Raw genomic sequence first — 13,928 nt, 5'->3', positions numbered from 1 at the left:
TCAAATGCAAGGGACAGACAGGAAATGTACGTGCGTGTGTGTGTGTGTTGAACATAATGTGTCAATACCTGTAAATGCAAATAGATTATATGTGCATTGAACACAGCTGCAAACATTGTGGTCGCATTAGGCTGTTATACTACCTAGTTGTACTACATCTGGAGCCTGCATTTCAGAGTAATGTTGCAGCACTAGCATAAGGTGTGCAACTTGTGATGCACCTCATATGTTCTGCAGTGAATCTTTGTGCAGCAACACAATTTTGAGCATCCCCATGATTTTTTGAAACTATTTTTGCTGCACAAGCGCAACAAAATTAGGATGTTGGCCAATGTGTTAATAGGGCTAGGGCTAATCAGACATCCATAGTCACCTACAGCAGCAAAGGATGCACATGCAGCCCAAATTGTAGCACAAACAGGTATCTAGAGGTAGTGTTTTCATGTCACATCATCAACTCAGAACCAAGTCCAGATCCATATTTAACAGTGTTGTCCTGCAAGCACAGAGACAAGATAAGGCAATACTTACTAAGATGCATAGTACACACCAGCATTACGCTGTACAAAGCTCCTCACAGGTACACTGTGGTGGAGGGGGAAAGAGAGAGGTTATGCAAGATACTTACTGCACAATACCCAACATGAAACAATGCAGATCCACTTTCCAATCTCATTTAGTAAGCAGAAGCTACTACAGGCTTGTAATCCCATTTTATTTAACCCTGAGCAGTTATTACAAACACTGAAACACCCCCTGTACAAAATACTGCACTGTTGGTGCATCTTCATGGACACAGCTGCACTAGAAAGAGGGTATTCAAGAGAATCATTACCTCTCCCACAGCCACCACTGAGGGAAGGGCTTTAAGTGCGCCACTCTCACCGCCATTTAAAGCAATCCAGTGGTCAAGGGGAAATGCCCACTGCAGAAAAGAGATGAATGTGGAAATCTTCACCTTCCCAAATCTCACCCACTTTTGAAATCAGGAAAGATACTCACTATACTCCCTCTGAAGCAGTTTGTGGAGTAGGGATGTGCACAAAGGTTTGACGCATGGTTCGAGCACAGTTTGGAATTGTCGTTTGGGAGCTTTAAGAAAGAGGAGAGCAGGTTCTTACCTGCTCTCCGCCATTCCATGCAGCTCCCTGCTGGGGCAGCGCTCGGCCCCCAAAGCTCCATGCAACGCCAGCACACACATAGCATCCACACATTCCCAATTTCTGATTTTCTCTCTCTCTTTTCTCAGAGATTTCTATGGGGATTTTTGCTTCTTCATTTTTTAAATCAGATTTCTGATTGGAAATCTATAACCGTATATCTTATATTTACAAAGGTTTCAGAATCTGATTCCGATTCTTATCATATCAGATATTTTCCACTGTGCACAGGCCTAATGCATAGACCTGACCAAAACATCAGTGCTGAGAGCTACCACCTGTAGCGATTCAGTTGCCAATTAGTTTCAAAGTTTCATCTTCTACGGATTAGAAAGAAGCATTCCCTTTGCCTGAAATGTGTTGCCATGGAGCAGGCCAGATTAAGTCATGGTTTCTTCAAATTTTATCCTTTCCTCACTTCAAAAAAACTTAACTTTTACCATGTACCATCAAAATGAATTAGAACCAGAGCAGAAGATGGACAATGGTCAGTTAAAGTACAATTGAAGGACATGTTTCAGTTGCTGTGCATAGTTTAGTTGTACATCCCAATTTCAAATGCACACAGTTGTAAGGTTGCATGTAGAACCCTTATTTCTATTCCCTGGATAAACCAATTCCAGTTAAAAGTATTTCCATGATGAAAAACTATAGCTTTTATTAACACTAGCATTGTTGGAGGGGAGAACAAAGAGAGCTTATCAAAGACACTCTCAGTTCCATTTCCTCACCACCAGTGACTGCATTAACATTTAGCTCTCTTAAGTGGCCACTAATAATATTCCAACAGCAGTAATAGCCATACTACCTCCAGAATAGTTATGGCCACTAGCAAAAGCTCAAAATGACTATTCTGAGCATCTCCAAGAATAAAGGGAAATACATCATTATTTAATGGACATATCTCTATAGGAAAAACAAGACCGGTTTCCAAGCGCAAAGGGAAGTACTTACACAAAGGTGAAGACTGCAATGATGGCCACAGTCACCAGCAGCTGCAAGGAGATAATACTGTAAACCTGAAAATGAAGATAATTATGCATATGTGAGTTTATGCAAATGCACACCGAGAAATGTTCACCCATGTATTACAGCCGAATTCAAACTCATGGGGGCTGTATCCTTCTGAGCCATATCCTTGGGTTCCATCAAGGCCCTGCCAAGATTTAGAGCACAGTTGCTCACACACATGCACATTCCCTAGCTACTGAGCATGGCAACACTTCCCTTTCTTGCTAAGAGGAAGCAGTCTGTGTTCTGAAACCCAGGACATTTTTAAAGGACCCTGGTGTCACAGAGGAGGAGAATGGACAGGCACGTTCAACTCTTAAACATTCAGACAGAATTCCACCACAGCAGAAGCCCCCTATTCTGTTGAGGCCCAGAGCTTGTTTAGCAGCACACAGGAGTCTGTTCCCAATTCTCCTCCCAAAGAGATGCAATGAGCACCCCAAGCTATCCATTTGGGAGAGTGAGGGATGCATTTCCACAGAACTGCTTTTCACTTTGCATCTGGAAATCGATTTATGGTGCTTAATTGCCCTTCCTTTAATTAATTAATTCCTTTAATTAATTGCCCTTCCTTCAGTTCTGTATAACTGAAAGACACCAAGGCATAGACAAGGGGAGCTTCAAACAAACAGGAACAAATAGCATTATTTGTTCAATGGAAAAGGTAGCTGCTTTGCATGCAGGTCGTAAGACTTTGGGGACAGGGAACAATCATTTCTTTTTCTATGTAAACCACTTTGAGAATTTTTGCTGAAAAGCAGTACATAAATATTTGTAATAATTATCACCACCACCACCAGCATCTTCAGTTAGGGCTGGAAAAGACCCTATCAAATTCTGAAGAGATGCTGCCAGTAAGCATGGCCTATGGTTAGCTAGATAGTAGAAAGCAGTTTAATATGTTCCCTATCCATAGGCTGCATAGCATAGTGGCTACAGTTGGGAAGTCCCAAAGTCAGGGGCGTAGCAAGGTTGGAGTGAGCCCAGAGACAAGATTTTAAAATGGCCCCCCAGTCACTGAAGTAACATTTATATAACACCTATGTGCCACAATAGAACATTAACCTAAATTATTTTTTTAAAGGTTTTGTAAATTGTGGACGATGCAAGTCATTTAATGGTACTAGAGAAAGACATGCTGTTCTGGTAGCTCCAGGTCTTAACACTCACATCAATTTCTGAGGATGAATACGGCCAGGGAAGCCCGGACAGGTGCCTTGCTTCTGGGGCCCCCCCAAGCAACTGTCTCCCCTTGCCCCATTATAGTTATGCCCCTGCCCAAAGTGGAATTCTGCCTCTGCCATGAACTTGCTAGGTGGTCTTAAGCAAGCTACTCTCTCAGACTCAGCTCTCCCAGTGTTCAATATGGGGACAACACTGACTTAACAGGATTGTTTTAATTAAAGAATATATAAAGATAATACATGTGAAGTGCTTTTACAAAATGATAATTACAGGGTGGATTTACAACTGAGCGAGTGTGCGCTCTGCACATGGGTCACTGAGAGGTGGGGCTCGCCACACATGCCCTCACTGCCAGCAGACCCCCTGCTGATGGTCTTAGCAGCCTCCTCACCCACTGCTGGCCTCTGTTCACCACCATGGCCAACTTGCTTACTTTTGCTGGTCATGATGAGGTATAATGTGTCACTGTCCTAAAGCCAGGGCAGTGATGTCATTATAAAAGGTAAAGGTAAAGTGTGCTGTCAAGTTGATTTCAACTCCTGGCACCCACAGAGCCCTGTGGTGTTCTTTTGTAGAATACAGGAGGGATTGACCATTGCCTCCTCCCATGCAGTATGAGATGATGCCTTTCAGCATCTTCCTATATCGCTGCTGCCTGATATAGTACCAGCGGGGATTTGAACCGGCAACCTCCTGCTTGTTAGTCAAGCATTTCCCCTCTGCACCACTTAAGATGTCATTATACAGACACCTTAGAAGACACTTTTTAAAGCCAGGCTTTTAGTAATCTCTGAATGTTTTAGTGATCTCTAAATGTTTTACATTTTTAATTGCTGTTTAAATTTTTTAAATTGCTGTAATCTTTGAATATTTTAAATTTTAATTGTTGTTTAATAGTTTTAATTGTGTTTATTTTTGTAAACTGGCTAGAGCCTTTGGAATCAGGCAGGAAATTAAAAAATAAAAATAAAATAAAAATAAAAAGTCGCAGCCAGCAAAGGGAAGCAAGGCAGCCATGGTGGTGAGTGGGAGCCAGTTAAGTCCAGCAGCAGCAGTGGAGAGGGCTGCTAAGGTAGTCAGTGGGGGCTGCTGAGGCTGACAGGAAAAGATTTAGACACAGGCCACTGCCAATGTCGCTATGCCACTGGCCAATAGCTATATTGTTACCCCATTTTTCTCTCCACGATGAGAATCCTGGGCTCATCAGTTCCAGATGTCTCCCTGTAACTGAAGTTCAGTTCCAGTTCTTTTCATAGAACATGGATAGCACTCCTCTTATAGAAGTACAAGCCGAAACTCCCTTGCAGAGTACCAACAACTGCTCACTGCAGACTCTCTTCCTTTAACCCAAGTGTTCATGTGTCTGGTTTCCTCCAAGAAGATCATCCACAGATCACAAAGGGAACTATGCGATGTCCATCCTATAAAGTTACCTTGCGGATAAAAGCATGTCGAACTTTCTTATCATCCCAGCTTGCTTCATTGAAATTCCCATCGGTTCCCGTACCATCACTGATGTAGCTGTCTCCTGTCAAGAGAAGACAAGATGGTGTGGCTCCTATTGTATTTATGCCACAGTATGTTTATGCCAAGCCACCTAATTATTATTGTAATTATTATTTATTCTATACCACCCTTCCAAAAATGGCTCAGGGCAGTTTACACAGAGAAATAATAAATAAATAAGATGGATCCCTGTCCCCAAAGGGCTCACAATCTAAACAGAAATGTAAGACAGACAGACACCAGCAACAGTCACTGGAGGTACTGTGCTGCAGGTGGATAGGGCCAATTACTCTCCCCTGCTAAGTAAAGAGAATCACCACATTAAAAGGTGCCTCTTGGACAAGTTAGCAGGGGTTTGGTAACCCCTAATGGCACAGTGGGGAAGTAACTTGCTTAGGGAGCAAGAGGCTGCTGGTTTGAATCTCCGCTGGTATGTTTCCCAGACTATGGGAAACACCTATATTGGGCTGCAGCAATATAGGAAGGTGCTGAAAGGCATCATCTCATACTGCACGGGAGGAGGCAATGGGAAACTCCTCCTGTAGTCTAGCAAAGACAACCACGGGGCTCTTTGGGCGCCAGGAATCAACACCGACTCAACAGCACAACTTTACCTTTATGTTTATGCCATCACTAGATGAGGAGAACAATAACCAGAGGAGACTCCCTGGCCTGGGGTGAATAGAATGCCTTGAAAGCCTGTCAGACTACATAAAGTTGAAGGAACACACAACCATAAAGCCATCTTTCTAAAATGTCTCCCACCAGCACTTGGCTTTACACTGATTCCAGCAACTGTTTGGGCCAGTTCAGACAATACCTTGCCCACTAGTTCAACTCCACAAGAAAGTTTGTGCATACCATGAACTTCCTTCCTGCTCACTCCAGCATGCTTTTCCCTGATCACATAGGAACATAGGAAACTGCCATAAACTGAGTCAGACCATTGGCCTATCTAGCTCAGTATTGTCTTCACAGACTGGCAGCGGCTCCTCCAAGGTTGCAGTCAGGAATCTCTCTCAGCCCTATCTTGGAGAAGCCAGGGAGGGAACTTGATACCTTCTGCTCTTCCCAGAGCGGCTCCATCCCCTGAGGGGAATCTCTTGCAGTGCTCACACATCAAGTCTCCCATTAAGATGCAACCAGGGCAGACCCTGCTTAGCTATGGGGACAAGTCATGCTTGCTACCACAAGACCAGCAGTCCTCTCCGAGTGGGTGTGTGTGTGTGTGTCTGGGGGTGATCATAGGGAGTGGGGGGTGTCTCTGAACTGCTTCTCTACACATGCTACAAATTCTGGTTTACACTAGTAGCATTGTCCAAAGCAGCCCCTTGTCTTCACTGAAGCCAATCTCTAATGCTCTCTCTGTGCCAATCATTCACATTAGTTAAAGCTCAGCAACATGGTATTGTTGAGTAGCTGCCAGCCACTGAAACTCTGAAATTCTCCTGATCACATGCAGCATGTTGTGTTAAATACCTATTCAAGGACAACTCTATGTGGTTAGAAGCAGCTTGGTCTCAGGAGGCAGAGGAATAATATTCAGAGGAGCATCCCCCCCTAGTTCTTAGCATGCAGTACTCCTGTTGCAGCAGCAGATTAAAGGGCAGGAGAATTCCTCATCATAGCTTAAAGCCTTTTTAAAAACATGGCATATAAAGTGGGATTGTGTAGATATGGCTCCCTACTAAAAATGACAATTTTACCATTGGGGAAATCCTCATTTTCTCCCCCCTGCACACACTTTTTCTGGGCCATCGAATGCTGGGCTCTGCCAAGTATCCAATTGTCTGTTATCCCTTTTCCCTCTCTTCTTCTCCACATGATGTGAGCATGGGAGGACAATAAAGTGGCTTAATGCATGTGTTGCTGCTGTTGAGCCAGACAGCAGAGGCAAAGACAACCAGGCTGGCCAATAAGGCAGCTGTGGGGGTGGCAGGTAGGGCAGCGGCAATCGCCACCTCCTCCAATAATCCGTCACTTAAGGCAACCACTTCAGGTCCTCTCCTTTCAGGACTGGCTCTGCCAGAAACAGGACCTCCCTCAGTAGTGGCACTGAGATCCAACATGTTTCCTTTCTTTCCATTTTTAGATAAGCAGTTAAAATGTGTGTGTTCAAGGCATGGATTTGGTATTTGATTTTACTCCTGTTTCTCATGATCTTGTGCTCTCACCTGTTGCTGCGTATTATTGTTTTCAGGTTGTTTTATTGATAGCTTTTTGTACAGTGAGTTTGTATTATTGGTTTTTTTAAATAACTGAAGTACATGCTGCTTTGAGTATACTCTTATAAATTAAAGGGATATAAAATAAATACCAGTTCTTGATCCTAATTTCTCATTACACAAGATGACACCTTTTAACTTCACATTAATCTAACCTAGATTCAACTGCTTACTATACCATGGCTCCATACTCACATTCATCAATGCAGTTCAGAATGCACACTTTGTCCCTAAGTATGTATCAATACAATAGAAGAAATCAACACTCCTTAATCTTCCTTAAGGGTAAAGAGTCAACTCGCTCACATTAAGATAGTGTGTCTCTAGTGATCTTGATTCAACAAACTATGGTTTGTTGCTGCATCTAAACTGGACCAGAGACTGATCCACTGTTGGGCCCATTCACTCTCCAGCCAATCTTCTGCTTAGTCATTGCTCCAACCACAGTCTAGACAGATCACAGAAATTATGCTCCATGTAGTCATTCCTCTACCTATTCTGCAGAGCAGAAACTGAATTTTGGCACTCCTAGAAAACATTTACACACACACACACTTACCCAGCTCCCCCCACCCCCCAATCATTTCTTTAGAGTAATCTTTAAGTTTACCTACTCTTAACTTTCCAGTTTGGTTTCTCTAGCTCCTTAATTTGGTTTTAAACCAAATTAGGTCCTCCCACCCACCACCAATTCCAGAAGGTATCCCATCAACAACCAGAAACCAAGTCAGCTTACCAAAGTTCATTGGGACAGTAGGCATAGGAGGAGGATACCCTCCTGGTTGTGGGTAACCTCCAGGCTGTGGGTACCCACCACCATATGGTGGAGGCTGTGGATAGGCCCCAGGATACCCCACGGGATAGCCTGAAGATGGTGGGGGATAGAGGGGATTCCGGTCATCATAGCCTGGGGGAGCACTGGGATGAGACATGATCTCTCAGCAGGATCACAGCACCTGGAACAACAAAGAGGTAAAAGCTAGTTATTGTCTCTGGCCATTTCTTAACCAAAAGATACCACATCACCTTTTACACAAACAGGACACAAGGGCATTGTGGTATCAGACCAGAAACACTTCTTCAAAACAACCAAACAGCAGGGGGAGCCAAAGGAAAACTATAAAGAAAACAGGACAGACTGAATGGGCGATTTTGCTCCCCAGGCTCATTTATTAGCGAAGAAGAGGATAAGGACTCTCTTATTAATGCTGCCAACAGAGCAGCCTCAGCTTTAGCTCACGAGTAATTTCTAAAGCTGAAGGACTTCAAAGCTTAGTCCAAAGACTAAGAAGCATTTAGACCTCATGTGCAGACTTGTAGCAAGTCTAGCATGGGAAAGCAACACATCCTACACCCCCACCCCCACAGAGATGTTAGAGGTTCACCGTAAGGATGTGCGAATCCTATTGAGGTCAAATCGATTCAATGCAAATCTGGTTGAGTTGAGTGATTTGACCTAAAAACAAATCTGCCCAGTCACCCCATGCCAAATTCAAGCTCAAATCAAATCTCCCCAGTTTCAAGTTAAATCAATTCAAGATTAGAGTTCCAAGTTTCCCTTATTCATTCCCCCAATGACCAGCTTTCATTAAAAAAAAAAAATCTAAGCTCTAGTCCCTGTAGAAGTAGTAATGGAACAAAATGTGCTGTCACTATTTTTGAAGTGTTTAGACTTTTTGGTGTGTAATGACTTTTCCTCATAATCAATCCCTATGAGGATTCATTACACATTAAAGAGTCTCAGAAAAATCCCAAAATATAAACTCTGCATTCTGGTCAATGACTGTAATAAAGATTGGATTGGCTAGGATAAACTCTGTAGCCTCACTGGCTTGTGGGTTGGGAGGGGTGTAGTTGGCACATGGGGTGCCACTAATTCCCCCACCCACAAGGCAGTGAGGTATTCAATTCATTTTTTAAAGAATTTTTGAAATTTATTCTTTGGTGTGTAATGAATGAATAGGGATTCATTATGAGGAAAAGTCATTACACACCAAAGAGTCTAAACACTTCAAAAATGGTAGCTGCACATTTTGTTCCATAACTCCACTTCTACAAGTGCTAGAGCTTAGCTTTTTTGTTTCTGCTTTCTTTCTTTCTTTCTTTTTTTAAAGGAAAGCTTACGATATAGCTAGGGCTGCTTTAAATCTCCATTACCACCTATGGAAGAAATATATTAAATCACTAAAATCTAAAAAATCCATTAAAAATCAATTGATTGCCCCACTGCCTTCAAATTTGGTGGTAGGTGGTATACCTACCATACTTTGGTGCCCCCTAGACTTTTAAAATTGATTCAAATCCGAATCTAGTCTAATCCAACTCGAATCTGATCAGATTCAAGTTTGAATCGAATTACAAAAATAGATTCGTGCACATCCGTAGCTTACAGTATAATCCTAAGCATGCTTGCTCAGAAGTAAGTCTCATTGAGTTTAACGAGTCTTACTTCCTAGTAAATGAGTTCAGGACTGCAGCCTCAGTCATGGAAGAAAAATAATAATAAGGAGAAATAATTGCTAATTTGGTTCACATCTTACATGTGGAACTCAATTGATCCTCTTAGAAGGATGCTGTGTTGAATATGGCAAACACAAGGCAAAGATATTTAAAAGCCCTACACCTTTGGCCTGGGATATAGTCTTACTTTTGTTATAGGCACATCCGTATGTTTGCAACTCAATATTTGTTACAGGGTAATTCTGGAGAAAGGGACCTAGGCCTTTCTCCAGACAATTGGCACATAATTACCAGTTTCATCACAACACAATTCCTAGAGTATTGAAAGTATGAGCCTTGACAAACATTAATACAGCAGAGATACCTACAAGCATTCACTTCGGGAGAGTAGGAATTTCATCCAAGCAACCAATAGAGTGCCCAGGTGCAAATATTTATGTCACAAGCGCCCTTCCCTGAAGGACAGCCTAAGGCGTGTGTGGGTTTTCGTCTCCCTCCCTAAAAGTATGAGAGCAACAGCCAGGTATACCCCCATCCTGAATCAAGTTCCTTTGTTTTGAAGGCTGCATGCTGGGTATTCTTTCTCTTGAGGTGGGGAGTCCCACATACTGCCTCCAGACTCTTATCATAAACAAGGTTCTCATTATAAATGCAGCATTTAAGCTGGCTGGATTTGTCTTCTCTTCCTGTTCCTCCCCCGCCGCTTGCTGGGGGTCAGGCAGGAGGAAAAACCAAGCAGAAGTCCTACTAGCCAGTGTGGTGTAGTGGTTAGATGGTTTGACTGAAGAGGAGACCGGGGTTCAGCTTCCCTCAGCCATGTGCTCACTGCGTGACCTTGGGCCAGTCACACCGTCTATTCTACCACACAGGGTGCTGAGCAGATAAAGTGTGTGGTGGTGAGACCATGAGATGGGGAGACCAGGAACATCACTCTGAGCTTGTTGGAGGTAAGGCAGGATCTAGATGTAGTCAATAAATATATACTAGCTCCATTACGGCCTTAACTCTGCTGCATTTGCTTTTTTTTTTTTTTAATCCTATACCACAGCCCAGAGAACCGCAAGCTCTGCCACTGTTTGCTCAGCTGGGCAGGCGCTCCTCTTGCTTCTTCTCCCTGTGAGAGAGGGAAGCCACACTCAGTCTCCATAAAGATGCTATGAAAGCTGCCCAGGGGTCCCGTTTTTGCTTTTTCAGTCCTAGCCTGCACTTGCAGCAGAAAGGGGAGGTAGAATTTACTGTATGACAAGCAGGGGACAAATATTTCCCCAATATTTCCCTTCTATGAAAACAAACTTTACCTCTGATGTGCTAGTTTCCATTCTAAGGAGTGAACTGAACTAAAACCTTTCCCTAATGCCCTCATTTTTGCTTTGTTTTTTTAAACTCACAGGGAGTTTTTGTAAAATAAATAAATCAATCTTTAAAAGGACATGCACCACCTGCATTTGGAAGTGTGATAGTTCACTCTCCCTCTTCATTCTGCTGCATATTCAAACCAAGCCTAAAGGCTTTAGATTTATTAGGAAGGAGAAAGTGAGTAGCCATCACTCCTCCTCCTGACTAGGTCTTCCAGAACAGAGGCCCCCAAACTTTGGGTCCCCAGATGTTGTTGAACTCTCATCATTCCCAGCCACAATAGCCTTTGTGGCTGGAGATGATGGGTTTGTAGTCAACAACCTCTGGGGACTCCTGTTCTAGAAGATGAAGGGAGACATTCTAGCTCCCATCTTGTATTCTAGGTGCAGGGAGGGAAGAGAACAGTAGAATATGGGGGGGGGGTGATCAAGGAGGTGGGCAGACAGCCTCCCCCAGCCCCATTATTATTTTTTGAGAATTTTTATTCCAACTAAAGGTTGTGATGAATTTATCATGTTTTGAAGAAATATAATTACCAAAGCACTACCTTAGAAGGTACTGCTTTGCGGGGGGGGGGTGAGATTATGTTTATTGCATGTTAAAGTCAATGCTTAAGGGGTTTTTAAAATCGTTTTCTCTCTCTTTTTCTTTCAGTTATACATATACATAATTCTTTATGATGGATTAAATGTAATGCTTCCCACAATTATTTGCAAAGCTTAAAAAGCATTTCAGGCTAGTTTTCTGTGGTTGCATTTGACACAGATGAGTGGCACCTCTATCACCTGAAAGCATTTTTAACGTTGTTCTAGTAAGAACTAATCTGCCTACTTTCCTTTCACTATCCCTACAACTGGACAAAATCTGGTTCAAATTGAGATCCACAAGTTAGATCTCTTGCACCTCAAATATTCCCATGTCCACCATCTTGGATTGGGGTGGGTGACATCATTACAAACCTCACCACTGAGGTGTTGCTGTGTGTCACTCACTACAACTGTACCAAATTTGATTCAAATTGGTTAGACAGCCCACAAGTTAGTGCACTTGTGCCCAAATAGTTCACACATCTGCCATCTTGGATTGGGGTGGATGACATCATCACAAATTACACCATTGTGGCATCCTTATGTGTCCCTATAGCTTTAGCAAATTTGGTTCAAATCAGTTAGGCAGTTCACAAGTTAGCCCACTTGCACCTCAAAAGTTTATGCATCTTCCATCTTGAATTTGGGTGGATGCCATCATCACAATCTATGTCGTTGAGGTGTCACTATGTGTCCCTACAACTGTACACAATTTGGTTCATACTGGTCCAGGTGTTGCAAGTTGATGGGGGCGGGGGGGACATGGACACACGAAATGCCTGGTGATCTCAAAAGCCTACTGGAAAGTAGGCTAAAAATGAGAGAGAATACTATATGCATGTTTCAAGTACTGGAGTTCCAAGGAAGTATGCCAGTGAATATCAGTTGCAGGGGGCTGGTGCCTTAAACCCTGCTTGTGGGCTTCCTATTGGAGGAAGCAGGATGGATGCTGGGCCCTGCTCTGATCTAGCAGCACATCTGGTTAAGCACTATGGGAAACAGAATGCTTGAACAGATGGACCTTTGGTCTGATCCAGCAGGGCCCTTCTGATATCCATAACAGATCGAAACATTATTTGCTTGTAGTTCTTAATTCAATTTGCCTTGAAAGCCCTTGAGAGTGGGATGCAGGTCCCATCCCTGTGCTGTTGGCAGATGGCCAAGACACTGAAAGAAGTGGGGCACCAGGGCAGGGTGGTGGTTTGCTGCATAAGTTCACGTCTTCAAGAGCAATTGGATAGAGTACTGTGCCAGCATGTTTTTCCTGTATCTCCATAAAATGAAAGGGCTATAGTTACACACACACATGAAAATATATAGAAGGGCTTAGAATAACCCAGAGGGGACATATTTTTCATTATTTAATCTTTTCTTTTCAGTATTAAACTTGCTTTTAAGGTGGCAAATGAAGACATACCAGTTTCCAGGGGGCGACCAGTGAAGGCAGCAGGCTAGGCAGAAGAACACGTGGTGTAGTGGTTAGAATGCTGGACTAGGACCAGGGAGACCCGAGTTCAAATCCCCATTCAGCCATGATACTAGCTTGGTGACTCTGGGCCAGTCACTTCTCTCTCAGCCTAACCTACTTCACAGGGTTGTTGTGAGGAGAAACTTAAGTATGTAGTATACCGCTCTGGGCTCCTTGGAGGAAGAGCGGGATATAAAATGTAAAAAATAAAAAATTACTGGCTGCAGACTTGTAGCCTAACACAGCAAAACATGTTCAGCTGCTGGTGGGAGAGGAGAGAACCAAACACCAGTGAGATGCAATTCTGGCCAGCAACTACTGACAATAGCACTTACATTTATATACCGCTCTATAGCCTAAGCGGTTTACAATGATTTAGCATATTGCCCCCAACATTCTGGGTACTCATTTTACCGACCTCGGAAGGATGGAAGGCTGAGTCAACCTTGAGCCCCTGGTCAGGATCGAACTTGTAACCTTCTGGATACAGGGCGGCAGTTTTACCACTGTGCCACCAGGGGCTCCCTGACAAGAGAGTCAGTCAGCAGATTGAAGGTCAGGGTTGCCCCACAGCCTACAGGGTTGCCCAACACCTACAGACCATCTCTAGTGGATCGAGGCCCAAGGCTGTTCAGCCACCCCCCACTGCCCCCAGGAGATCATACAGTTGCAACCAGTCACAGGAGCTTCACTTACAAAACTAAAAGCACGTCCTCCAGTTCATTCATATGGCCTTCTCATCCAGAACTTTTGGACTTGCTTCTTAAAGTGGCAGCAAACTCCTTAAGATACATAACCACTTTCTTCTTGCCTCAGATTTTACCAACTGCTCCTCAAAGATACCAGTCTGGGAAGAACTTTATTTCAGAATTATTTTTTAACCTATTGCACATATGTATAATCTCCCAGGATGGTCCTTTTGAATGTGTGCAGTGGAAAAGCAAAAAAGAATTTGAAGTCTACTCTGGAC

At 43.3% G+C, this 13,928-nt stretch overlaps 1 protein-coding gene across 3 annotated transcripts in view; it reads right to left on the bottom strand.

The window, feature by feature from the left end:
* Positions 1–13,928, bottom strand: part of LOC128340392 (protein lifeguard 3-like) — a 50,976-nt gene that overhangs the window by 12,983 nt on the left and 24,065 nt on the right. For all 3 annotated transcript variants that reach the window (XM_053285409.1, XM_053285411.1, XM_053285410.1), the window contains exons 2-5: positions 7,824–8,043; positions 4,790–4,884; positions 2,115–2,179; positions 532–585 (exon numbers count right to left, since the gene is read on the bottom strand). In XM_053285409.1, the coding sequence (XP_053141384.1) occupies positions 532–585; positions 2,115–2,179; positions 4,790–4,884; positions 7,824–8,019 (410 nt within the window). In that variant the 5' untranslated portion in view covers positions 8,020–8,043. The remainder of the gene's footprint in view (positions 1–531; positions 586–2,114; positions 2,180–4,789; positions 4,885–7,823; positions 8,044–13,928) is intronic.

The sequence above is a fragment of the Hemicordylus capensis genome, chromosome 1 (genome assembly GCF_027244095.1).
Source record: "Hemicordylus capensis ecotype Gifberg chromosome 1, rHemCap1.1.pri, whole genome shotgun sequence".
Taxonomy (NCBI): Eukaryota; Metazoa; Chordata; class Lepidosauria; order Squamata; family Cordylidae; genus Hemicordylus; species Hemicordylus capensis.
The sequence above is the reverse complement of the archived record's forward strand: the minus strand, read 5'-3'. Positions and strand labels throughout refer to the sequence as shown.